The sequence below is a fragment of the Pelobates fuscus genome, chromosome 13 (genome assembly GCF_036172605.1).
Source record: "Pelobates fuscus isolate aPelFus1 chromosome 13, aPelFus1.pri, whole genome shotgun sequence".
In the NCBI taxonomy this organism is placed as follows: Eukaryota; Metazoa; Chordata; class Amphibia; order Anura; family Pelobatidae; genus Pelobates; species Pelobates fuscus.
Window position 1 is genome coordinate 54,264,187 of NC_086329.1, and position 27,129 is coordinate 54,291,315.

A 27,129-nucleotide genomic window follows, 5' to 3' on the forward strand; every position below is an offset into this window, starting at 1 on the left:
AAGGAAGAGTGTAATCGCTGCCTTTGCCATAACTCCAATGGGGGCTGGGCTGTGGGTGGCCAGTGACTCGAATTCATTGTTAAAATTGCATGGAAATGGTTTAGCGCAGAATGGAATGGCAGCGCCAAGGGACTCCAGGCACTATAACCTGTTAAAGGAGCTAAAATGGTTATAGTGCCTGTAGCTTCATGGGAAAAATGTTTTATTTTCAATCAGATCTTACAGTACAGTAAACAAAATATAGGGGAACAAAGAAGCTATGAAACGAGAGACATGAGGAGGTTAGTGCAAACAGATATAGAGTGAGAATTCAAAGTGAATTTCAAATTTAAGATCATATTCAAGGTATAAATAATTGAGGTGGAAACCTTCTCTAAGTCAGCTTATGCTTGATATTCAGCAAATTTGACTTCACCCTGAATTCTTACTTTCGTAAATAAACCTGATGGAATTTAAATTCTGCAGAAATGTGTTATGGTGGGTCATAAAATAAACATAAATATAGTCTTACCTCTAACACTGGAGATAAATGTTTCCAATCGTTCAAGCAGCTCAATATCCCTTTCAAAATCATAGAAGTGATGTTCAACCCAGTGCCGAAAAACATTTAATACCCTGAAAAAAATTACTGATATTCAGACACCTTATTTCTACAACTGGTTTTGTAACAGGGATGAAGTATGTGCTATATTTGCCTTGGCACCTTAACCAATACAAGAAGTAGTAGTGGTTATGGTGATTCAAGACACACATTTGTTGTTCATATATTTTGATTAACTTTTCTATCTTGGGTTACATTATGTTTAAGGCAGATCACCATTTTGATGTTTCTGCTGTGATTTGGCTTCAAGATATCAATCATTTTAACTGACCTGAGTTGCACAGGCTGAACATATTCTTTGCGAAATTTTTTTAGGTTTGTGGCCATTGGCTGTTCCCCCTTCTCGATTGCCATTCTGTCTGCTTCGGTTGGCTCCGGATCTGGGATTTCAAACCTAAATGAAGAGCAGAAGGTAACTGCACGAAAACCAACCATGATGACCAGACATTGCCAAACATACACACCAAAAAGAAAGATTGAAATGTGTGTCTTTCTTTCTAACAAACGTAACAGCCATTGGCACAGTTGTTGAGTCTTCTGTGATATATAAGCAGCTTTTGAGTCATTATAAAAAGTACTTACAATTAAAAAGTATTTCACGATTACTCATCTGTCTTCTTATTTAGCAAATGTAAGAGCAAAATTAACAGGGGAAGGGGAGAAATAAAAACCTGATTTTTTTGGCGTACTACAAGAAAGGAAGAAAGACAGTTTAAGGAAGTGCAACACCCAACCTACCCTCACAGACCCTGCAACATCTCCCTCTGTGCTCCTGAACCGGAAACACCCCACCATTTTCTCCTGGAACCATCAACACCTACCCTTACGTTCTAAGACACTGAGATTATTTTAATGTTTATTAAAAATCAATTTTGAGGTGCACTTAACTTCACCTCACTGATAGGAAGCAGCAAATGTGACAGCTACAAATAAAATAATTCCTCATGAAAATGCATGTAGATAACACATGGTATGAGAAAGTTAAGCAGTAAATGGAGGGGCTCAATGTTAGCTTCAGTGTCATTAGAAGTCTTAATAAATGTTATTCTTATATAATTTGCAAGCTGTTTTCTGTCTCTTTACATCTTAGATAAAGAGGAGCTTACTACTATAGATGATCAGTAAATGGCTAGAGCATGTGCTCACCTTTCAATCAGGAGGCTGAGTAATTCTTGTGGCTTACAAAACGAGCGATACGTGGTCAAGAACGTGCGCACAAAGTTAGGATCTGCAAGGAAAAGAAAGTTAAAGTGAGTTCTAGAGGTGCAAAGTGAAGGGCCATTTTAAAATATGGAAACTAAGGCCCTAAAATGTATTTTTTTTATTTGGTCTTTTACTGTTGTTGACGTTTGGCTGTGGAGTGATGAAACAATAAGAATTCCACGGCAATTGTGTACAAAGTGGAAGAAGAATGGTTACCCGTCTCAAAAGTGGTTCATCAAGAACTCCGGCAAATTACAGACTCAGCATTCTGCTGGGCAATAACTATTCCTAACCCTAAAAAAATAAAAAACACATTGCCTCTCTCTTCATCTACGCTCCTTCACTCTTATTTCTCCTTCGACATTTAAAAACTAATAAAAAATTTCAAGTGTAAAAAACAAACAAAAAAAACAGAAAACACTCTATTCAGTAACAGCACATTTGTGAAAAAACTAATTTAGTAAACGCACTAATGTCTGAATAAGCTAACATACCTGCATACATATGATAGGTAAGTCTCTCGATTAGCTTGACTACAGTTCCACCTTTGATAATAGGAATCCCACATCTACTTTGCACATTGTCTTCAAAAACAATGTTTTCTTCAGAATCTTCTTCTACAAACCGATAAGCATCTGGACTTGGCAACCGTAAAGGCTGCTTATTTTCTTCCTGGATCAGCACCGAATCCAGCATCCGGTCTAGTGTGCTCCGATACTGCAAGGAGATCAAAGCAGCCATCCAATTGGTCTTCTCATCTGCTGTTTTGGCGGCAAACACAATACTGTTCTCGTCTTTGGAGAGCAACTCAAAGGCATGCTTGCAATCGCACGTGTCTTCTCTATCATTGATATGAACCTTCCTCATAATGAACTTCTCCTTTAGTCGATACTCTGCAGTGTTGTAACTGGGTATTCGGGACTGTCCATGATTCGTCTTGCAACTAATCATCAGCCCATCAAAAAGAAAAATATGCCGTTCGTGCTTGGCTCCAACCCTTTTCAATGAACCTTCCATGATGAATTCATTACAGCATTGCCCAATGTCTTTGCCTTCCCAGCCATCAATATTCTTCTGGATTTCTATCATTTTTTTAATCGCCATATGCTTGCTGCGTATTTGACGGTTGTACAGACGCCAGGTGTGTTCTCTGGAAAAATAATTTGTATAAATATAGATAGCAATGTGTTGTATTTTCAGAGTAGTGGACCATTCCATTTAGGGTGCCAAACATCAACTGAATTGAAATTATCTTTACTCTGTGTCAACCAACAGAAAATCTCTGGTCTAGATTAGTATAATATATAACGGTCTGCCTAGAAAATGTTCTGACATAATATAATACAAATATATACAGAGACAGAAAAAACAGCTCTCTTGTAATCTGTCCATTAATAGGAAGGTCCAAATGAAAAAAGGTCACTGTTTAAACATAAAGAAATGAGATTTCACCTATAGCACAGGAAAGGGTTCTTTACAATAAAAACAATTTGTGGCTCTTTCTTCTTTTCTGAGTACCTAGATAATCATCTGCTGTGAAAGACCATCATCATATGCCATAAGTGGGGATTATACCACTGTATGAGATATATACTAAAGCTGGTCATAGCTCTTTTACATGTGAGTGCAATATTTTTACTTCCTTTATGTTGTCCGTCAAGCCCTGACATATTGCACTGTTAGGTCGCTCTGTCTTTCCTCTTTCCACATATGGAGACTGAAGAGACCCAGACCTTCCACATCCCCCAAGTACAAAGAACCCAGAAACCACTGCTGCATTTACTTTCAATACATTTTATATGTGATATATCTTGCACTACTGGGACAAGATTTTAAGTACTATTTTCTGTGGTGCAGCCCTTCTCTATTTGTTTCCCTTTTTCTGTATGTGATTTTGAAGGGTTGAGAGGGATCCCCTACTTAGGGTTGCTGTCTTATCTTACTCCACCTCTTGTTATTTAGCGCTGACCCACTGTGTCTTTTTATATAACTTATACACTGAAAGTATAGTGTGTTAAAACACTTACCCAGGTCTGCGACGCGGTGAGTGTTTATTGTAAATACGTTCCATGCTGCATCGTAAATTTAGGAGGGCAGTGATGGCTTGCTTCAAACACTCTCTGTCCTCCTGGTCTTGACTGCACTCCTGTAACTGCTAATTATGCCAAACAAAAAGATACAATAAAAAGTACTTCTGATAAAAACAAACATGGTTTAAAATTTTACCACTTCCAGTGGATTACAAATACATATATATACTCCAGGCTTCACAAAGCAGACAACTTTATGTATTGCATGATACAGAGATTTTCAATTCTAGTACCGTATGTGACCTGGACCTTTAAAGGGACTCTCCAGGTTTTCTGGCACTGCCGGTCCCCTCTCCCTCCCACCTCTCAATCCCCGGTTGCTGAAGGGGTGAAAACCCCTTCAGTCACTTACCTGAGACCCCCGCCGATGTCCCTTGGCAGTGGTTTCGGGTCGCCGCCGCTCCTCCTCTTCATTACGTCGGCCGGTGGGCGAGACTGATCCCGCCCGCCGGCCGTGGAGACCTAATGCGTTTGCGCATTAGAGCTCTCCATAGGAAAGCATTGAAAATGCTTTTCAATGCTTTCCTATGGGGAATTGAGCGATGCTGGAGGTCCTCACACAGCGTGAGGATGTCCAGCGACGCTCTAGCACAGGTTTTCTGTGCTATGAAACAGGAAGTGCCCTTTGGTGGCTGTCTAGTAGACAGCCACTAGAGGTGGAGTTAACCCTGCAAGGTAATTGTTGCAGTTTATAAAAAAAAAAAAAACGCATTTATTACACTTGCAGGGTTAAGGGTAGTGGGAGTTGGCACCCAGACCACTCCAATGGGCAGAAGTGGCCTGAGTGCCTGGAGTGTTCCTTTAACTTGGATTCTAGGAGCATTGTGGCACTCTTGTTCAACTGCAACTACCAACATTTTCAATCAACAACACACATTACAATTGAGCATCTAAAAAGTGTGCTACAAAAAATGGTGCCATTCTTGCATGCCATAGTACTGTATTCACGTTTTAGCTTGTACATGCTGTTGTGGCGATACGAGCTTTGTTTATGTTACTCACACACTGCAAAAATAAAGATTGACAAAAAATAAAAAGTGTGCTACAAATCTACTTTTTTAACTGCTGTGTATTACTAATCATTATATCAGGACAGCCCTTACCTCTAATAATTCAAAGTAATGCAGGCAATGGTAAACGGGGACCAGCATTAGGCGTGGAAGAACATAGCGCACGGCTTCCTTAAACCCTTCGGAAATGGACTGAGGGAAGCAAAAAACAAAATGTATTGGATCACATCCTCCTATGGTCAATATATCTTACGAGATTACACATATTAGAAATACTTAAAATAGGTCTCCTGCTTATGTTTCCAATCTCTTACAGCTCAACAGAATATGCGGATGCTAAATAAAAAAATAAAAAAAACACACACACACACACTCACCATTACACACACTCACTCTCCATTATATAGTGGCAGCAGATTCTAACTATACTAACATACATATTCTACATACACTACTCTAAATAATTTATCCGTACATTAACTCTAACCATTAACCCCTACATTACACGAACATTACATACTGACACCAACAATGCATTTACACGATCCCAACAATAAAAAAAAACTGCAAAGCTTGCATTAGAGGAAAATAACCTTGTGGTTATCTCAATATATTTCTGTCTTGTGGTTTAGAGATGCCTACAGAACCCTTCTGTGGCATTATTTTCCCATAATACACGGTTCCAAATTGTATAGACATATCATAAAGGATCAAGATCAAGGTCAAGGTGTGTATTCTCTAAACCGTTAACTGTAGAAAATTCTAATTACCGTAATCGCCAATTTTAGGCAAAAAAAATAACAGAAGTGGTTACGTTTTCAAAACAAATTAGCCTAAAATGTGTAATTTACTTGTAAATTCTCCACAATTTCTGGATCAATGAATACGGGTTTAAAACAGAGCCTACATTTTAAACTAAAACCTCATGGATTATAAGCTCCTCAAATGGGTTACATTTTTGCTCAAATCATTTTATTGTAGTTATGCATTTTACACAATATACTCATTACTGACCAACTCTAAACAATGTGTTATGCAAATGAAATTTGCCAAGCTCCTTGCATTAAATAGGTTAAAACATTGGCCAATGGCTATTAATAAAATCATTGATACAGAGAGAGAGAGACGACAAATGCCTTGCTTGCCTTGTGTTCTGGGGCTGTCCACCTTACTGTGAATGAGTGAGTGTATCTGTCAGTGTGTGAGTGAGTGAAAGTGTGTGTGTCTTTCAGTGAGAATGGGTGGGCCTGTGTGTCAGTGTGTGTATGTCATTGTATGTGTATCTGAGAGTGTGTGCGTCTGTCAGTGAAAGTGTGTGTTGGTTAAACAGTGTGTGCCGGCGGAGCCTGCTAGCACACGGCACCAGACGCCATTTTCCATCTCTCCCGAACCTACAACTTAATCCAGGAAAAATCCGCGAAACGGGCACCCATCCAGCCCTACAACCCACATAATCGGAACCAGCAAGGCAAGAGGCACCAGCAGATGCCTTTTTTGCAGCCCCACAAGCTCCCCAAGCGGAAACGCAAAACCGGGGCCTACACCTCGCCGGTGATCCGGGACCTGGAGGAATCTCTGTTCCGGCCGCGAGCAGAGAGGGTAGGACCTCCACCACCCCCCTCACCCACTGAAACGCCAGCGCTCATACCTGCAATGGGACGCAGATCCCAAAAAACAGCACCTGATGGAGGGGATATCGGCGCGCTGCTGCAACGCCCGGCGCCATCGCGCCCCGCTCCCATGCCCGCGGGCGGAGAACAGGAGCCAGCTCACGCTCCCCACCAGAAGCGGAGGGGACAGGAGACCCCCCCAGGCTACACGGCCAGCGCAGGTACAGCAGCCTGAATCCCCTGAAGATGCAGCACCAGCCACTAAGGGGGACCTTAAACTCCTGCTTGCTGACATCCACAAGCTTTTAGCAGCTGACACTGCCCTCCTCAAGACAGAGGTACAACTGGTTACAGATAGGGTAACTACCACAGAGCAAGAAGTAGGGGAGGTTAAAACACACCTGACAACACTAGATGAACAAGTCCTCACTATACAGCATCACCAAAAACTTATGGCACTTAAAATGGCGACCATAGAAGACCGACAAAGGAGAATGCACATCAAAATCAGGGGAATTCCAAATGCAATCACTGCAGAAGAACTGCCTCATTACGTAAGGTGTCTTCTAGCCAGCATACTCCCCCACGCAGCTGCAAAGAAAATCGCCACAGACGGCATCTACCGGCTCCCGACATACACTCATCTGAAAACACCGGCAGCACGAGACGTCATCTTAAGGTGCGTCACGGTTCAGGACAAGCTCCATATTATGGCAGCGCTTAAAAACCGAACGCCACTGCCCTTTGAAGGCACAGAGCTAACCTTCTATCAGGACTTATCTAGGGCAACACTACTGTGGCGCAAATCATACGGCCCAACAGCAACACAGCTACGTGCCGCAGGCATAGCCTACAAGTGGGGAGCAGGAGGGTCTATGGAAGTCACCCGCGCAGGGACAACACACGTCCTCTCATCGCCTGAGGAATCATCCAAATTTTTGAAAACCCTCGGCTTGCAGCACCAGACCCCGAAACACCAAGGAGAACGCACGGAACGCATGACCGCCTCTCCTGATACCCCGGGAACAAGTGAACTGGGGGCACTAACCGGTTGATAAAACACTAAGATTTACTTACGATGGACTTTATGTTTTATTATGTTTATTATGCCTTTTATTTTAAGTTACTATATCATTACCTGTAGGACGGATTACTCCGCTGATGCTACTTGAGTTATACTACCACTAAGACTGGTTGCCTTAAAAGCACCCAACTGGACACATAGTCCAACAAACACAACCCCCTCCCCCCCCCCCCCCCCCCCCCCCCACCACCCCCCCATGGTCAGGGGTGTCTTGTCCCCATGCCGAGGCAGAGCGCACCACCACGACACCATCCAAAGCCCTAACACGCTAGAACCTATCACATTTCTTACACTGCTGACAGAAGCTACTGTAGGGCCTGTAACCCACACAGACTGCCCAGCATGCAAGCCGTACCACATACAGCTAGTCCCATACTAGACTACAACGTATCACACAGACTACTTAACCGACTACCACACACAGCTAGACCAACCCCACTGTGACTAATTTTCACTGTTACCCATTCCTGTTACGCCTTATCTGAAAATGTGCTTTTAACCTTATGCCATGTCTTATTTCGTTTAACATTATCTGTATACATATGTATAAGCTTGTTACCACTGAAATGGCAGCAAAGTGCTTGTTTGAAACCTAAGCACAACAAAATAAAGAATTAAAAAAAAAAAAAAAAAAAAACAGTGTGTGCCAATGACTGTATGTGTGTGCCAATGACTGTATCTGTCAATGAGTGTATATCAGTGCAAGTATCAATGAGGGCATGTGTGTCAGTCAAAAAAGTGACCTTGACACGAATTGGGGGGTCAAATTTAGATTTTGGGGGTGCCCGAATTTAGTCGTGCCTAGGGCAGCACAAATTCAAAATACACCACTGAATAAGATGCATTATACAGCAGCCATCAGACAATTATTAAATATCATATAATTATGTTTTTTTATCGTTTAACAAATTACCAGAATTCCCTCCCAATCTCTCGATGCCACACACTGGGGCTAGACATTTTTAGGGAACACAGATTTTTAGGATTACAATTACTTCTATAGCGCCAACATATTCCGCACTGCTGTACAATAAGTAAAACAAGATGCACAGTTCTAATAAAATAAGTTTGACATACAGGGAGTGCAGAATTATTAGGCAAGTTGTATTTTTGAGGATTAATTTTATTATTGAACAACAACCATGTTCTCAATGAACCCAAAAAACTCATTAATATCAAAGCTGAATATTTTTGGAAGTAGTTTTTAGTTTGTTTTAGTTTTAGCTATTGTAGGGGGATATCTGTGGGTGCAGGTGACTATTACTGTGCATAATTATTAGGCAACTTAACAAAAAACAAATATATACCCATTTCAATTATTTATTTTTACCAGTGAAACCAATATAACATCTCAACATTCACAAATATACATTTCTGACATTCAAAAACAAAACAAAAACAAATCAGTGACCAATATAGCCACCTTTCTTTGCAAGGACACTCAAAAGCCTGCCATCCATGGATTCTGTCAGTGTTTTGATCTGTTCACCATCAACATTGCGTGCAGAAGCAACCACTGCCTCCCAGACACTGTTCAGAGAGGTGTACTGTTTTCCCTCCTTGTAAATCTCACATTTGATGATGGACCACAGGTTCTCAATGGGGTTCAGATCAGGTGAACAAGGAGGCCATGTCATTAGCCATGTCATTAGATGTCTTTTATACCCTTTCTTGCCAGCCACGCTGTGGAGTACTTGGACGCGTGTGATGGAGCATTGTCCTGCATGAAAATCATGTTTTTCTTGAAGGATGCAGACTTCTTCCTGTACCACTGCTTGAAGAAGGTGTCTTCCAGAAACTGGCAGTAGGACTGGGAGTTGAGCTTGACTCCATCCTCAACCCGAAAAGGCCCCACAAGCTCATCTTTGATGATACCAGCCCAAACCAGTACTCCACCTCCACCTTGCTGGTGTCTGTGTCGGACTGGAGCTCTCTGCCCTTTACCAATCCAGCCACGGGCCCATCCATCTGGCCCATCAAGACTCACTCTCATTTCATCAGTCCATAAAACCTTAGAAAAATCAGTCTTGAGATATTTCTTGGCCCAGTCTTGACGTTTCAGCTTGTGTGTCTTGTTCAGTGGTGGTCGTCTTTCAGCCTTTCTTACCTTGGCCATGTCTCTGAGTATTGCACACCTTGTGGGCACTCCAGTGATGTTGCAGCTCTGAAATATGGCCAAACTGGTGGCAAGTGGCATCTTGGCAGCTGCACGCTTGACTTTTCTCAGTTCATGGGCAGTTATTTTGCGCCTTGGTTTTTCCACACGCTTCTTGCGACCCTGTTAACTATTTTGAATGAAACGCTTGATTGTTCGATGATCACGCTTCAGAAGCTTTGCAATTTTAAGAGTGCTGCATCCCTCTGCAAGATCTCTCACTATTTTTTACTTTTCTGAGCCTGTCAAGTCCTTCTTTTGACCCATTTTGCCAAAGGAAAGGAAGTTGCCTAATAATTATGCACACCTGATATAGGGTGTTGATGTCATTAGACCACACCCCTTCTCATTACAGAGATGCACATCACCTAATATGCTTAATTGGTAGTAGGCTTTCAAGTCTATACAGCTTGGAGTAAGACAACATGCATAAAGAGGATGATGTGGTCAAAATACTCATTTGCCTAATAATTCTGCACTCCCTGTACAGGAACAGCAGACGAAGAGGGCCTTGCCCAAACGAGTTTACAATGTGACAGAAAAAATATTGCGTAATAGTTAGATTACAAGTAATCTTACTCTTTGATGCCAGAGGGAAAGGAGTAAAAAGGAATGTTGTGATCATCCCTCTGCATTTGAAAAAAATGTAAAACACTATACTAAAAAGAGTTAAGAAAAAAAATATATATTGTTATAGGTGTATAGTTTGCTTTTTATTTTTTGGCAATGATAGAGTTAAAGAACGACCCCATTCCAAAACAAATGATCATAGAAAAACCAAGACTGGAGAGGCTTCATAATTACTCACAGAAGGAAAAGAAAGAAAAAGACCGCTTTTCCCGGCATTACCCCTGAGTAAGAGCCACTCACAGCCATCACGTTAATATCTGCTCTAAGAAAACAGTAAATCAATGCCTTTCTGCTGACATGACAACTGTTCCATTAACTCATCAAATCCTGGAGGGGTGCGCGCCCTATTGTCGAGGAGGAGTAAATAGATTGACGCTTCCATTTTGGCACACAATTAGTTAACACTCTCTATTCCGGATTCAGGCAAGCAGGTTCAAGTCTGAAAATGGAGCTTCAGAGATCGTAGCCAACTGCTCAATGTCAGTTAATCCTGAATGAGACCCGGTGAATAAGCTAATCCCTAGCCAAGTCTCTGGATTTGTAATGCAGGCAGGTACATTACTCCATAACTGCTATAAAGTAAATCAGCTTGTTCAAGGTTGGAAAATATGTTGGCGATTATGGATTGATCAAAGAGGTTTATTTACTAGCAAGCTGATTCACTAAAGAGTGATCTATTAAAGGGAATATGTAGGCACTGTAAGCACTTAATCTCATTGAAGAGTTTATAGTATCTGGAGTACCCTGGTGCCATCGTTCAGGAAACTGTTAAACAAGACTCCCCAGCAGCCCATCGTCCCCTTTGTATTGCTTAAGCAAATGAAAAAGCATGGGTGGTGGTGGTTGGCTGAGAGAGTCTGCTGACTGCTTACAGCCCATCATGACCACTCATTGCTGATATGAATTGGTATGGCTAAGGAATAGTGCAATATCTGCCTAAGCCATACTTCTAGTGTGGGCCTGGCAGTGTGTGGCATGGACCCTCATTAAAGGATGATTCAAATTAAGTTATTGTGCCAGGAGGTCCCTGGCGCTGGCTCACCTTAACAGGTTAAATCATTTGGAAAACAGTTTAACACCAAGTCTCTTTTTTTAGTGTCAATCTCGCTGCCTCTCTGTCCTTCTGTTTTCTCAAAATCCTTAAACTGGAAGGCTCCTGCAGAATCAGACAGCAGCGCCGCTGATTGGCTTAGAAAGGTCAGCTGATGCCAATTAGTGACTCCCCATTCATAAAACTGGCTTGAAAAAGGTATGTATCTTTCAAGTTTTATGAATGGGGAGTCAATTTAAAGTTTAAAGATTCGGTGTTGGAACACAGACCTTGGGGTTAAACCATTGAAGCATGGCGCCAGGGATCTCCTGACACCATAACAACGTAATTTCAATGAAGAAGTTATGGTTACCGGAGTGTTCCTGTAATAGTTAAGTTGCTTGAAAATAATTTAAAGGGATACTATAGATACCCAGACCACTACATCTCACTGAAGTGGTCCGGGTGCAGTGCCCTTGTCCCCTTAACCCTCCAATTGTAATTACCTTGCAGAGTTAACTCCACCTCTAGTGGCTGCCTACCAGACAGCCACCAGAGGCACTTCCGGGTCCTTAGCAGACTTTTGGTCCGTTAATTGACACTGGACGTTCTTACGCTTTGCATGAGGACACCCAGCATTAGCTAAAACCCCATGGGGTTTGATTCAATGCTTTTCTAATGCTATCGTGGCGCTCATCTCACATTAGGTCCCCCTTTTAATCGGCTGTCGGAGGGCTGGGGGGCCGCAATGACAAAGGCTACTATAGAGTTAGGTATACAACTTTGTATAGTTTCCCCTTAACACTGAATGGAGGAATAGAGCCACGGAATTCCACAGTCTACACATGCCTACAGTGTCCTTTTGAGAACTTGCATTAAATGGCTAACTTGGAGAGAATTTTCAGCTCAGTGATTTTGGCCTTACATTTGAATTTTTTTTTTCTCTACTAAGTCTGCACTAATACTAGAGTTATTTTGTTTTGCTTTATTTGATTTTCGTGATGCCCTTGTAGGCACACCTTAGTATATGTATTGATTTCCATTAATTTATCCGATTACTCTAGGTGCAGACCTCTGATAAGGAAGGCAAAATATTGGATGTGAACAGCTGCTAACTGACAGATGTATTGATTTATTTATACTTATCTTTATTTATTATAATTTTTTTCATCATTTTAATTTATAAGAGACAGACTTATTTAGGTTTGGTAGATCTATTCTTTTGTGTCTAAGAAATGCCCAAATCCGCAGACATATCACAGAATATCATGTCCTAACCTTCAGACTCCTACTGACGCCTCTGTGTACAGTGTTACAATTCAGGAAAGTGTCCAAACTTGTAACCATCGATATTTATTTTGCAACATTAGGTTGTATCTCCTTTTTTGTTGCAATATGACAGATGGGTCCTAACTTAGCTTTATATTGTGGCTTATCGTAAATTGGACAAACCACTACTACTCCTGAGATCTGTCTTTCTTATTAATTTACTCTTTCTCTCTCTAGTTTCATTTCTCTCCTTTTTTTCCCCCCCATTTATATATTGAGGTCCATTGAGAGTAATTAGATTTGTTTCTAATCACCTGTTTCGATTCACTATTAAAAGTTAAAGCGGCACTGTCATGCCGAACCTACCTTTCCTCAATCTCTTCCTCTTCTCCGCCTCTCTCAGGATCTGTTATTCTTTTCTTCCTGTCTTCTTTAGTTTTCTTTAAAATTATAAGACAAAGTAGGGACTCTTTGCCTTATGGAGGATTCCTCCGCTTGACCAGCTCTGACCAGCGGAGGAGCAAAGTGTGTTTCCCATGATCCCTAGCTTTCCTCCCAGTTCCTACAATACTTCCTGTCAGTATTGCCGAAAGTCCTGTCACTTAGACAGAACGCCGGCAAAACTGCCGAATTGCATCCTAACAGAATGAGAAGAGTTTCTCCATTGGTGTTAGGATGCAATTCGGTACTTTGTTCGTATCGGAATTTCATTCTAATGAATGAAACTCCGATCCTATTCATTGCTGTGGCTGCATCTTGCAGCCGCTTAGTAGATAACTCCCTAATTCCCACGGTATCAGGGAGCTATCTACTAAAAGGCTGAAAGACCTGAATTGGTCTTGAAGCCAAATGTACTAATACTAAGTAAAGATTACTTAGTATTAGTAAATAATATGCCCCTACTCGCTATACCGCGAGTAGGGGCATGTCTAGTAAGCAGTGAGCAGCCTGTGGCTGCTCACTGTAAAAAAAAAAAAAAAAAAAAACACCTAATAACCCCCCCCCCTGCGCGGGGGTTAAAGATGGGGGGACACCTACTGTCCTCCCCCCTGGCCCCCACCCCTGCGCGGTGGGTGGGGGCCCTAATAAAATAATAAGGGGGGGACCTACTGTTCTCCCCCCCCTGGCCCCCACCCCTGCGCTGTGGGTGGGGGCCCTAATAAAATAATAAGGGGGGGGGACCTACTGTCCTCCCCCCCTGGCCCCCACCCCTGCGCTGTGGGTGGGGGCCCTAATAAAATAATAAGGGGGGGGACCTACTGTCCTCCCCCCCTGGCCCCCACCCCTGCGCTGTGGGTGGGGGCCCTAATAAAATAATAAGGGGGGGGGACCTACTGTCCTCCCCCCCTGGCCCCCACCCCTGCGCGGTGGGTGGGGGCCCTAATAAAATAATAAGGGGGGGACCTACTGTCCTCCCCCCCTGGCCCCCACCCCTGTGCTGTGGGTGGGGGCCCTAATAAAATAATAAGGGGGGGGGACCTACTGTCCTCCCCCCCTGGCCCCCACCCCTGCGCTGTGGGTGGGGGCTCTAATAAAATAATAAGGGGGGGGGACCTACTGTCCTCCCCCCCCTGGCCCCCACCCCTGAGCGGTGGGTGGGGGCCCTAAATGAACCCCCCCCCCATCAAGGTGACTAGGGGTCCCAAGCCCCTAGTCACCCCCCCCCCCCCCACCCAAAACATTCTATCCCCTACCTACCCCCCTCACCCTAAAAATAGTGAGGGGGGAATAAAATAACTAACCTGTAAAAAAAAAAAATTTAACTTACCATTTGACGTCTTCTTTTTTCTAAATTCTTCTTTCTTCAGCCCCCAAAAAAGCCAAATAAAAATCCATCATACCCGTCGCACTTTAAAAAAAAAAACAAAAAAAAAACGAGCACAAAAAAAAATTAATCCATGTTCACCCATGGAGGGCACGCCGCGTACTGAGCTCCGCAGGGCGGGTCAAGGCTTATATAGCCTTGCCCCGCCCTGCAATTAGGCTTAGAACACACTGATTGGTTGGTTTAAGCCAATCAGAGTGCTCTGTGTCATTTTACACAGCGTGGGATGGGGGCCAGGGGGGGGAGGACAGTAGGTCCCCCCCCCTTATTATTTTATTAGGGCCCCCACCCACAGCGCAGGGGTGGGGGCCAGGGGGGAGGACAGTAGGTCCCCCCCCTTATTATTTTATTAGGGCCCCCACCCACCGCGCAGGGGTGGGGGCCAGGGGGGGAGGCTCAGTACGCGGCGTGCCCTCCATGGGTGGACATGGATTAATTTTTTTTTGGCGCTCGTTTTTTTTTTGTTTTTTTTTTTTAAAGTGCGACGGGTATGATGGATTTTTATTTGGCCTTTTTGGGGGCTGAAGAAAGAAGAATTTAGAAAAAAGAAGACGTCAAATGGTAAGTTTAATTATTTTTTTTACAGGTTAGTTATTTTATTCCCCCCTCACTATTTTTAGGGTGAGGGGGGTAGGTAGGGGATAGAATGTTTTGGGTGGGGGGGGGTGACTAGGGGCTTGGGACCCCTAGTCACCTTGATGGGGGGGGTTCATTTAGGGCCCCCACCCACCGCTCAGGGGTGGGGGCCAGGGGGGGAGGACAGTAGGTCCCCCCCCCCCTTATTATTTTATTAGGGCCCCCACCCACCGCGCAGGGGTGGGGGCCAGGGGGGGAGGACAGTAGGTCCCCCCCCCTTATTATTTTATTAGGGCCCCCACCCACAGCGCAGGGGTGGGGGCCAGGGGGGAGGACAGTAGGTCCCCCCCTTAATATTTTATTAGGGCCCCCACCCACCGCGCAGGGGAGGGGGCCAGGGGGGGAGGACAGTAGGTCCCCCCCCTTATTATTTTATTAGGGCCCCCACCCACAGCGCAGGGGTGGGGGCCGGGGGGGAGGACAGTAGGTCCCCCCCTTATTATTTTATTAGGGCCCCCACCCACCGCGCAGGGGTGGGGGCCAGGGGGGGGAGGACAGTAGGTCCCCCCCCCCTTATTATTTTATTAGGGCCCCCACCCACAGCGCAGGGGTGGGGGCCAGGGGGGGAGGACAGTAGGTCCCCCCCCCCCTTATTATTTTATTAGGGCCCCACCCACAGCGCAGGGGTGGGGGCCAGGGGGGAGGACAGTAGGTCCCCCCCTTATTATTTTATTAGGGCCCCCACCCACCGCGCAGGGGTGGGGGCCAGGGGGGGAGGACAGTAGGTCCCCCCCCTTATTATTTTATTAGGGCCCCCACCCACCGCGCAGGGGTGGGGGCCAGGGGGGGAGGACAGTAGGTCCCCCCCCCCCTTATTATTTTATTAGGGCCCCCACCCACAGCGCAGGGGTGGGGGCCAGGGGGGGAGGACAGTAGGTCCCCCCCCCCCTTATTATTTTATTAGGGCCCCCACCCACAGCGCAGGGGTTGGGGCCGGGGGGGAGGACAGTAGGTCCCCCCCCCTTATTATTTTATTAGGGCCCCCACCCACAGCGCAGGGGTGGGGGCCAGGGGGGGAGGACAGTAGGTCCCCCCTTTATTATTTTATTAGGGCCCCCACCCACAGCGCAGGGGTGGAGGCCGGGGGGGAGGACAGTAGGTCCCCCCCCCTTATTATTTTATTAGGGCCCCCACCCACAGCGCAGGGGTGGGGGCCAGGGGGGGAGGACAGTAGGTCCCCCCTTTATTATTTTATTAGGGCCCCCACCCACAGCGCAGGGGTGGAGGCCGGGGGGGAGGACAGTAGGTCCCCCCCCCTTATTATTTTATTAGGGCCCCCACCCACCGCGCAGGGGTGGGGGCCGGGGGGGAGGACAGTAGGTCCCCCCCCCCCTTATTGTTTTATTAGGGCCCCCACCCACCACGCAGGAGTGGGGGCCGGGGGGAGGACAGTAGGTCCCCCCCCCTTATTGTTTTATTAGGGCCCCCACCCACCGCGCAGGGGTGGGGGCCGGGGGGGAGGACAGTAGGTCCCCCCCCTTATTATTTTATTAGTGCCCCCACCCACCGCGCAGGGGTGGGGGCCAGGGGGGAGGACAGTAGGTCCCCCCCCCCTTATTACCATTTATGTTTTTACAGTGAGCAGCTCACTGTTTAGTGGACATGCCCCTACTCGCGGTATAGCGAGTAGGGGCATTGGGGAGATTTTAATCTCCCTTGTGCTATTATGGGGGTCATATTGACCCCCATAGAGTGAGGGGGGGACCTGGGGGGCTTATGAAGTGGTGGGGAGCACAGCTCCCCACCGCTTCTGTCTTTACATATTACAAGGAGGGAGCTGCACGTCGGTAGCTCCCTCCTTGTAATAAACTGATCGAACAAACGAACACTGATACTCAGTGTTAGTTTGTTCGTCTGATTTTTTCTATTCATTCATTCGTCTGTCTGATGAATGAATGAATAGATGAAATTCCCGTTCACATGTCCAGATGTTTCACTGGGCATGTGCGGGAATCTCACAGTCTGTGTAGTGTGGGTAGATGACGTGTCCCACAGGGACTTCACCTACCCACACAAAGATGGCGGCGCCCTGAATAAAGATCGGGGCAGAAGATACAGATTTAAAAATAGGTAATCTGGGGGGCTTAGGGGCATTTGGGGGTGACTAGGGGGTCAATTGCATGTAGTGGAGGCGGGAGGGGGGGTTAAAAAAAAAACGGGATTCGGCATGACAGTGCCGCTTTAAGTTTTAATTTTTTCCTACTATTCTCACTTTTCTTGGCAGTGTCTCTTTCTCCTTTCATCATATTCTGTTACATTTGAAATTGACTTTAATTTTTAATTCACTACAATTCACACCTTCGTAAATAACCTTGTAAGTGGTAGAAAACAGGGAGATTTTGTCGTGGTGCAACACTACTTAGATTGACAGGATTCATAACCTTCTGTTTAAAAAGTAACAATTATCAATTATAGAAACATAGAATGTGACGGCAGATTTAAAAAAAAAAATAATAAATAAAAAACACCATTCGGCCCATCTAGTCTGCCCAATTTTCTAAATACTTTCATTGGTCACTGGCCTTATCTTAATTTATTTTTTTATTGCTATCCATTCTTATATAGAGCTGTGTACTTGCTGAGGGTACATAGTGAACCTCTTAATGCTATAGGGTACATATTTAATCCCTTAATGCCGTCCTGCATGAAATGGGCTTTAAAGTTTATAGGGAGGCCTAGAAGATCCTGCATATTTGGTGTGTGCAGGATTAAATCCCTGATAACATCAGAGAACCCCAGGTATAGGTTTGCTGGGGCCTTTTTTAGTGGTATGAGCGGTTTGCAGCTCTGGATGCCAGCAGTGCAAACAGCTCTTGAAATAGGCATTTAAATGCCCAGTAAAAGATCACGGTGTGAGCACAGTTAAATCAATGCTCACACCACTAATGTCCGGTATCAATGGATAGTAAAATTAAATAAGCATGTAAATGCCTACTTAGAGATTGGGGTGTGTGCAGGGTTAAATCCCGGTTAACACCAGTAATTCCAGGTACTAATGGATACCTGGGCTCCTGTAAGTTAGCTGGGTCTATTTTTAGTGGACCCAGACTGATCGATGAGCTCTGTGTAGCTATGGAAATCAGCACTGCAGAGAGCTCTCCAACTCTGTGGACAAGCTCATGTAATTCTAAATGAGCCTGTCCCCAGCCACAATAGGCCAGTGCTGTTCTTAACCAGCTTCCAAGCATTTTTCTCTATATAATCGGCTAGGTTCCAGGCTCATTCAGAATTACACTAAGTGTAATTCTGAAAACAGACAGTAGATGGTGGTAACATACAGTAAAACCCAGTTCTAATATCCGAATTTATATTCTAGTGGGTTACCTTAGGGTTAGGGTTGAATTTAGGGGTGGGGATAGGGTTATGGTAGGGTTAGATTGAGAGTTATGGTTGGTGTAGGGTTCAGGGTAGGTAAGGGTAATGCTGGGTGTGGGTCAATGCTATTTTAGGGTAAAACAGCAGGGTTAAGGGTAAGATTAGGGTAGGCATACAATTAGACTTAGTGTAAGCATTGGATAAATGGTAAAGTTGGTATAGCGTTATTGTGGGGGTTTGTATATGGTTAGCGTTAACCATCAAAAATTAATTTAGATCGTAGACATATTAGGTATTTAGCAATCAGGACTTGTATATGAAACTAATTTGAGTTCTTTTTAATTACTTGCACTGGATGTGTAAAAATAATTATACGCAAAAATGTAAAAAATTGTTTTTTTTGTTGGTTTGTTTTTTAAAATACTTTTCCCATTTAAAAAAAAAAAATGCCCACAAGTAATGTTGTCTTAAGTATACATATAGGATGTTAAAGTAAAGCGCTTTCTGTCCTTTAAAAAATATATATATAATATGTATAGTGGAACTTGACGGGACACCCTTGAAATTAAGGTGAAACAAAGCTATAGATCAAATTCAAGAACATGGACAATTGCCTTCAGGGGGTTAAATATCTAATGGTGTCTACACCGATGTTAATATACTTTACACGCATTTAAAGAGAAAGGCACAATCCATATCCATTCAGGTTTTAGCCGCATGCTGGTTCATTTCTCTGTGTGGGTCACGGGTTAATCAGATTAGCAGTGTGGTAATGATGCTCTTATAGTAAAAATGTTTTAGCAAAGCATAATGTGCACTCAGGACAGTCACACTTCATTACAAAATGACTCAAATAGGAGGAAAGGCGTTTCTCCTTCTTTTCCATCACGGATGTCTATGTACGGGGTGCCGTAGATACATACACACTACATTCATTTATCAATAAGATACATGATGTCAATTTATTTTAAATTACTTATTGCTATACCGATGTGTTGGAGCAAATAGATGTATATATATATATTTTTTTAATTATTATTATGCAACTAATATTGTGTTGTTCGATAGGTTATATTCAACATACAACTCTTTCTCTTACATTGTAAATTAAAGACTATTTATTGATACATATCAGTCCTTCCACATCTTTTAGTTTTATAGTGTAATTGCTCTATATTGTCATCTCATGGCCATCTATACTGTTATAGATGGTTAAGATATACCTAAACACAATTGAAGTGATTTTCAGGCTCATCAATGGAGTAGATTCTCACAAATTCCTCATAGTTGGAATGATGAATATTGCATGTAAAAGATAAAAAATGGCATAGTATAGCACTGTTGTAAAGTATAAATCAGCTTTTAATAATTGCACTTACAATATAAAAGGTATAAAAAGGCCCATCAGTACAATTCTGTTTGTCCCATCGCTGTGGAGTGTGGTAATCCTCGTGGAAATATCAAGCAGGAAAACAGATACAAAATAAAATACAAATACAAATAAATAGCTCAACTCTACGCGTTTCGTCTGTATTCTCAGACTTCCCCTCAGGATTAATAAGGTTTGTATTGTGTAATAATATTATAGGGCTTAATGTTATGGAAGGTTATTATAGCTTACCGTTCTATATTGCTATTAAACAACTATTAATAATACAACCACAAAAATGCTCACCTGAAAATATGTGGATACAGCAGGCTTGGCCATCAGGTTATTAAAATGTTCCTGAAACTGGGTAGCGAGGATATCTTGCGACAAAGTTTCATATGGGTCAAAGGCCTGTTCCTGAGAATTGAACAGACCAAGGTGAGCTCAGAGGGGGTCTCTCAAATATCTTATTACCAATAATCAAAGCGTCACCAATTATATATTTTATGATTATTAATACACGTTCAAAATATCACTAACCCTCTATTATTGTATAATTAAGAAGGGTGGTAGAGGTTTTGTTGCACCTATATTTGTGATTGTAACACACAGCAACTTTACAAATCTTGAAATATGGAATTTGATGTAAAATCTTTTTTAGGACAGTGGTTACTGGGGTGAAGTACTATTCCCAGTATAAGTTATTGGGTGAAATCTTTCCAGCCATTGTAAAACTGCCATCTTAAGTTGTTTTGGGGCCAAGAGTCCACTGCTTCCATTCCTGCTCCTCTATGGCAGTTGAGTATACGAGGAAGAAGGCAGCACAGATAAGTGCCGTTTAACATCTTAAAAGGACACAATAAGCACCAAAACAATTGTATCTTAATAGAGTGGGTTTTGTGTACAGATCATGTACCTGCAATCTCACTGCTCAGCTCAATTCTCTGCCATTTGGGAGTTAAATCGCTTTGCTTATGCAACCCTAGTAACACCTCCATGGGTGTGACCTACAGTCTCCCCACACATTCTCTGTAAAGATAGACCTAATGTCCAAACACCCTGCAGGATCCTTTTGTGTGTGATTAAAGTTCAATTAACAGAGCAGGAGGTAAAAACTTCTAAAGCAAACACAGTGTGATGTCACATCAGATTGAAAATTAAACTATTTTTTCATGTAGGCTGTGTGTCAAAGCCAGGGGAGGTGTGGCTAGGTCTGCATAAACAGAAACAAAAGTGATTTAACTCCCAAATGACATGGAATTGAGCAATGAGGCTGCATGTGCATGATCTATACACCAAAACTGCTTCATTAAGCTAAAGTTGTTTTGGTGCTTAGTGTATCCTTTTAAGGCACGATGACACGCAGGGACTCGAGCCCCCAAAACTAATTTTTAGAGATGAAGTTAGTCTGAGGGTAGAAAGTCTCTTACCAAGGCTAAAACATTTGTAGCAAAAGAGCCTACCTCAGCTAAATCTTCAAAGCAACTTCCAACCAGTGGGTGTGGGTTACTCTCATCTGTCATTTCCACATAGTCCTCGATTAAACCCAGAAGCTTTACAGTCAATTCATGGATGTCCAAAATATTACTGAATATGGTATCTGTGTCCTAGAAAAACAGTACAGGTATTATCAAATGTATGCGGACCTGAGAACCAAACTGCAATATTGATTTGATAAAAGAAACTTGACAATCACTTACTTAGAAACATTTCTCTCTCTTCTGACTGAAATCTCATTAATTTATCAAGCTACCATCTTGTATAACTTTGGAAAGCATGGATTCATATCCACCTATCCACATACTTGTATGGCTGCTCACAATGTGCGATTCAGCCTTCTTAACTTACAGACACTGTACTGCCAGGAGCTTCTCTGAAAGCAGTTAAATACAACATAGCAAATGTTATAAATGACAAAACTGTGTGGTGTGTTCTAAGCAACTCATAACAAAGTTCACTGCAATATAGCTCTACAGCACACGCACACATGATGTACATGCACATGGCTTGTTTATTTCCAGCTAGTTCATACATTCCAACACATTTTACTAATTTTCTAGTCATGCAGAACTAGAATACAATTATTTGCCCTGGTTAGTGACCTTGTTGATCAATATGTCCCTAAGTAAGTCATGTGTCTAGAAATCGGTACAAGCTACCACTGCATAAAATTCTAAAGATCACAACAATTTCCAAAACACAGCAATATAGTCATCTACCCAGGCCATAACTGTGTAGTTGTAATTACCGCTTGCATACATGGATGATTTGCAGCATGAAGGTGGCTGTCTTGAAATAAGATCACAATATCTAAATCTTGGGTGACCGTTAATGATTAAAAAAAATAATCCAAATATTAGTTAGGGATTCCTGACATGTGACCTAATAAGAAACTCACTAAAGGTGTGAAGAGCTTTTCGTTTGAAAGGAAGGCTTCCCGAAATACTTTGATGATGAGATTTAGTTCACGCAGGTACTGGCGCTCTCCGGCAAGCTCAGTCCGAACAAGCTCGTAGTAATTCAACTCCCCAGTTGTGGCAGGTTCCTCATCACAAAGGGCAACAAGGCCTATGTCATCATCCTGATCAAACATGTTCATTAACACCTGTTGGGGAGATATAAAATGATAAACAATTTACGTGCCACAACAATCCTGTTCAGTCATGGCAAAGACAGGGCCTTCATTGCTTCGGTTTCTCTCATTATTTTCAATGACAGAAAACTGCACGGCTTGAAACAATAACTGGAAGGGAGCCAAGATGTAGGAACTCCGTTCCATGAACCAGCAGTGTGAATTTCTGCGTTTAATTTTTATTTTCAGATCGCACAAACACATATTTCTTAACTATAGGGTACATAGTAAACATAATTTTGGGAAGATACAATAATTAGGTCACGTTTTGACTACTGGTACACAGTAATCATTTCACGCAGACACTATTCTTATTCCAGTTGCTATACTTTTTCATAACAATAAATTTTTATCCATCTTCTCCAATGCTCAGTGTTCTTACCTTATCTGCACACATGGACACTTTAATATCCTGCTGAGAGATTTCAAAGTGCCGTATGTTGAATACGTAGTTTCCAGCAAGCTTCAAAATGTCAGCAGAGATGTATTCCAGCACAGCCACCATATAAAGTGACACATTGTAATCTACCTTGTAGCCAAGCACTTCCTAAAAAGAATAAAAAAGCAAGTTAGGAATACACCACACTTATTAGTACTGGTTACAAGATTCAGGAGTGCCAGGAATTTACAAAACATACAATTTAAGATTATGCTAGCTTTAGTGTACTAATAATCTTAATTTTAATAAGGACAGGAGGCGAGTATTTTGCATTAACTCTCTTTACTAAACTCCACAGCAGTAAAGAAAAAACGTAAAGTAACAAGTAAATCACTGAGCAGCACAGTATATAAGGGTCATACAGTCTGCATAACTTCCTCTTTCTTGAAGCGACATCCAAGTCCAGATAGATGCTCGAACGTCCAGAAACTCAACGAAACTGTAACAGTGGTCTCTGGCGAGCGGAACTTGAGTAGACTCCTGATAACGAGGTAGGAGATAAGACCAAAACGGAGTCGTCAACCCCTCTTACGGAGTCGTGAGGATAATCAACCAGCGATCAGAGGAGGTCCTGGAGAGGGTTACACTGAAAGGAGAGTATAAAATTGGTTAGGTACTGAACCGGAACTGTTCACACCTGTGTGTTGTAACGGAATGGAGTAAGTCAAATTAACAAAGACTGATAGAGAATTGATTATAGAGTAAAAATGGTGTGAGATGTAAGCATGTTGCATGACTAGAGTGTCTGTCTAGATGGCCGTACGGGCATGGATGTGGAGAGAAATCGAATGTGTCCCGTAGGTAAGTAATCACTAAATAAATCCCAATATCCGTCGCCTTCAGATCCACTCCCCCGAAGAGTCAGGGTAGGGAACAGAAGGGAGGGAAAATACTCGCCTCCTGTCCTTATTAAAATTAAGATTATTAGTACACTAAAGCTAGCATAATCTTAAATTTTATAACATGACAGGAGGCTTCCTATTTTGCAATTTTAACGCTGAAGAAGAGACATCCCAGCAGAAGGGGGAGTGCGAAAATAAAATGTACGGAAGGTGGATTCCCGAGACCAGTCCGCTGTCCGGAGAATATCCGAAAGGGACGCCCCTGCCATGAAGGCTGATGATGCCGCCGCACCGCGGACGGAGTGGGCGCCGAAAACGGGGTCTATACCTGCAAGGGAAAGGATCCAGCGGATCCATCGGGCCAGAGTGGTGACCGAGACCGGTGCATGAGGGCGTACGTAGGAGACTAGGAGTTGACCCGACGTAGAGGGGCGGAGTGAGGAGGTGACCGAAACATACCTGCGGAGGGTGGACACGACGCAGAGCTGCGGGTCGTCGGGGAAGAAGGGGTAAAAAACCGAAGTCGATCCCGACTTAGTGCGACGAGAAACGCGGAAAGTGACCCCTTCAGGGGCCACCTCAAAGGCGTCAACATCGAAGGCCCGAACATCGGAAACCCGTCGAAAGGACACTAGGCAAAGGAGAAAAGCGAATTTAGCGGATAGTTGGCGAAGGGAGAGGCGGTCATTTGGAAGCCAATCCCTGAGAAAACGAAGGACTAGACCCACATCCCATAGGTGGGGGTATTTGGGGGCCGGGGGGCGGCGGAGCCGCATACCGCGGAGCAGGCGGCAGACCAGAGGGTCTTTGCCGACCGGGAGATCCCCGACGGGGGTGTGAGCCGCCGAAATCGCGGAACGAACGACGTTGACCGATCGGTAGGAGCGGCCAGCTAAGAACAAGGAGGAGAGAAAATTAAGAATCATGGGAATAGGTGCTGTAAATGGATCGGAGTCCCGTTCCATGCACCAAGTAGACCAGGAGGCCCAAGCTGAAAGGTAGCATCGTCTAGTTCCCGGGGCCCATGAGTCCCACAAGAGGTCCCTAGCTGCCTGCGATAGTCCGCTGACTCGCCAGGAACCCCGGAAAGAGACCAAGCCACCAGGGGTAGCCGGTCTTCCAGTAGGAGAGGGTGGAGATACCCTTTGGGATCCGTGAGAAGGTCCGGGAAGGATGGTAGGAGAAGAGGGTCCCTGTAGGAGGAGGCCAGGAGGTCCGGGAACCATGGTTGGCTCTGCCACAAGGGTGTTATGACAACTAGTTTGATCCGTTGCGTCCGCATCTGGTGTAGCGTTCTCGCAATCATGGAGAATGGGGGAAAGGCGTAGGCTCCTGTCGTCGGCCATTGTTGGAGAAAGGCATCCGTCGCCTTGCTCTCCGGGTCCGGGAGCCAGCTGAAGAATTCCGGAGTCTGGTGATTGTTGCGAGAAGCGAACAGATCCAGGTGAAATGGACCCCTCCGGGCTGCCAGGGCCCTGAAAATTCTCGTGTTTAGCTTCCAGTCGCTGACGTCTCTCCAGTGGCGAGAGAACCAGTCGGCAGTGAGATTGATCTCTCCCGGTAAGTATTCCGCTTGTAGAGTGATGTTGCGAGGAAGGCAGTAGTCGAAGATGTCCCTCGTGATATCCGACAGCAGGCGAGAGCGAGCGCCTCCCAGGCGGTTGATGTACTGGACTGCGGACACGTTGTCCATGCGTAGGAGTATGCAGCAGTTGGTGCTTTCTCGGGCTAAGCTGCGGATCGCGAATGAGCCTGCCAAGAGCTCGAGGCAGTTGATGTGCATGGAGAGTTCGTGCGCTGTCCATGTTCCTCCCGTGGAGACGGTTCCGTTGGTGGCACCCCAACCCCACAGACTGGCGTCTGATTCCAATACGAAGTCTGGGGTGTCTCCGAATATGGCCCTGCCGTTCCAGGCCTGCATGCTGTCCAGCCACCATGAGAGTTCCTCGCGGACTTCCGTCGTCACCGGGACGGGTTGGTCGTAAGTAGGCCTGTGGCGTAGGTACTTGGTCTTGAGACGTTGCATGGCCCTGTAGTGGAGGGGACCCGGAAATATGGCCTGGATGGAGGCGGATAGGAGACCCACAATCCTGGCCAGGTTGCGTAGTGGAATGGAGTCGAGTCGGAGAACCCTGCGAATCTCCTTGCGAATGGCTGCAATCTTTGAGGCTGGTAGTCTCAGAGTGCAAGTCGTCGAGTCGATCTCGAAGCCGAGGAATTGTATAGTTTGGGCAGGGGTCAGCTCCGACTTCTGTTGGTTTACCACGAAACCCAACGATTCCAGGAGGGACACTGACAGGCGAGTGTGTTGGCGGAGCCTGTGTTCGTCGGAGCAAAAGAGGAGAAGGTCGTCTAAGTAGATGATGCACCTCACGCCCCTGGATCTTAGGTGGGCCACCACTGGCTTCAGGAGTTTGGTGAAGCACCATGGGGCTGAGCTGAGTCCGAAAGGGAGGCAAGTGAACTGCCAAGGACGTCCGTGCCAGAGGAAACGTAGGAGTGCTCGACAGTCCGGGTGTACCGGGACTGACAGGTAGGCGTCTTTTAGATCGAGCCTGGTGAACCAGTCGTGACTTCGAAGGAGGTCTCGTAGGAGGTGGATGCCTTCCATCTTGAAGTGGCGGTAGACCACATATGCGTTGAGGGCGCGTAGATTGATGACGGGGCGGTATTCTCCTGACTTCTTCCGAACCAGGAAGATGTTGCTGAAGAAGCCGCCCCTGTCGTGGGCCGGTTGGATAGCCCCTTTGTCTCGGAGCTCGCGTAGCTCCGCGTTGACCAGGTTGTGGTCGGAGGCTGACATGTGGATGGGGCGAGGGGGCTGAACCTGAAAGGGAGTCCCCGCTAGGTCTATGACATAACCCTGTACAGTCTGTAGAATCCATGTGTCTGAGCAAAGGGCGGCCCAATTCTGGAAAGAAAGGGAAATACGGCCCGCAGTGCGGGTACAAGGTAACAGTGGAGGAATATGGGTTCTTACCTGCGGCAAAGCGGGAACGTCCACGTCCGCGGGGTCCGCGACCTCTATCTGAGCCTCTCGAGAAGGGTTGTTGTCGGTAGTCCCTTGTCGGGTAAAATGGTGTTGGTTGGGTGCGGGGGCCTGAAGGCCAAAATCGGCTGGCGGCACGGCCCCGTTGCCGGCCAGCCCTTCCAAAAACCCCTCTGGTGGGGTTGCTTCGGAAAACTTTGCGCATGGATGACTGCGCCTTATTGAGGGAGGTGAACACGTTCACGTGTTTATTGAGTTCCTTGAGGAACGGTTCACCGAAAAGTTTTCCTTGTGCCTGGGGCCCAATCTCCTTAGTGCCAAGGTCTGCCAGTTTGCCGTTAATACGGTACAACGCTGCTTTTCGCCTCTCCGAAGAGAGCGTAACATTGGTGTTTCCGAT

General features: G+C 44.7%; 1 protein-coding gene across 1 annotated transcript in view; it reads right to left on the bottom strand.

Moving 5' to 3' along the window:
- The window catches only part of SOS2 (SOS Ras/Rho guanine nucleotide exchange factor 2), a 75,593-nt gene that overhangs the window by 14,778 nt on the left and 33,686 nt on the right, over positions 1 to 27,129 (bottom strand). Inside the window, exons 4-13 of the mRNA XM_063440397.1 lie at positions 22,842 to 23,006; positions 22,226 to 22,432; positions 21,291 to 21,434; positions 20,134 to 20,244; positions 4,998 to 5,096; positions 3,832 to 3,959; positions 2,299 to 2,954; positions 1,748 to 1,829; positions 873 to 995; positions 512 to 615 (exon numbers count right to left, since the gene is read on the bottom strand). Of these exons, the coding sequence (XP_063296467.1) occupies positions 512 to 615; positions 873 to 995; positions 1,748 to 1,829; positions 2,299 to 2,954; positions 3,832 to 3,959; positions 4,998 to 5,096; positions 20,134 to 20,244; positions 21,291 to 21,434; positions 22,226 to 22,432; positions 22,842 to 23,006 (1,819 nt within the window). The remainder of the gene's footprint in view (positions 1 to 511; positions 616 to 872; positions 996 to 1,747; positions 1,830 to 2,298; positions 2,955 to 3,831; positions 3,960 to 4,997; positions 5,097 to 20,133; positions 20,245 to 21,290; positions 21,435 to 22,225; positions 22,433 to 22,841; positions 23,007 to 27,129) is intronic.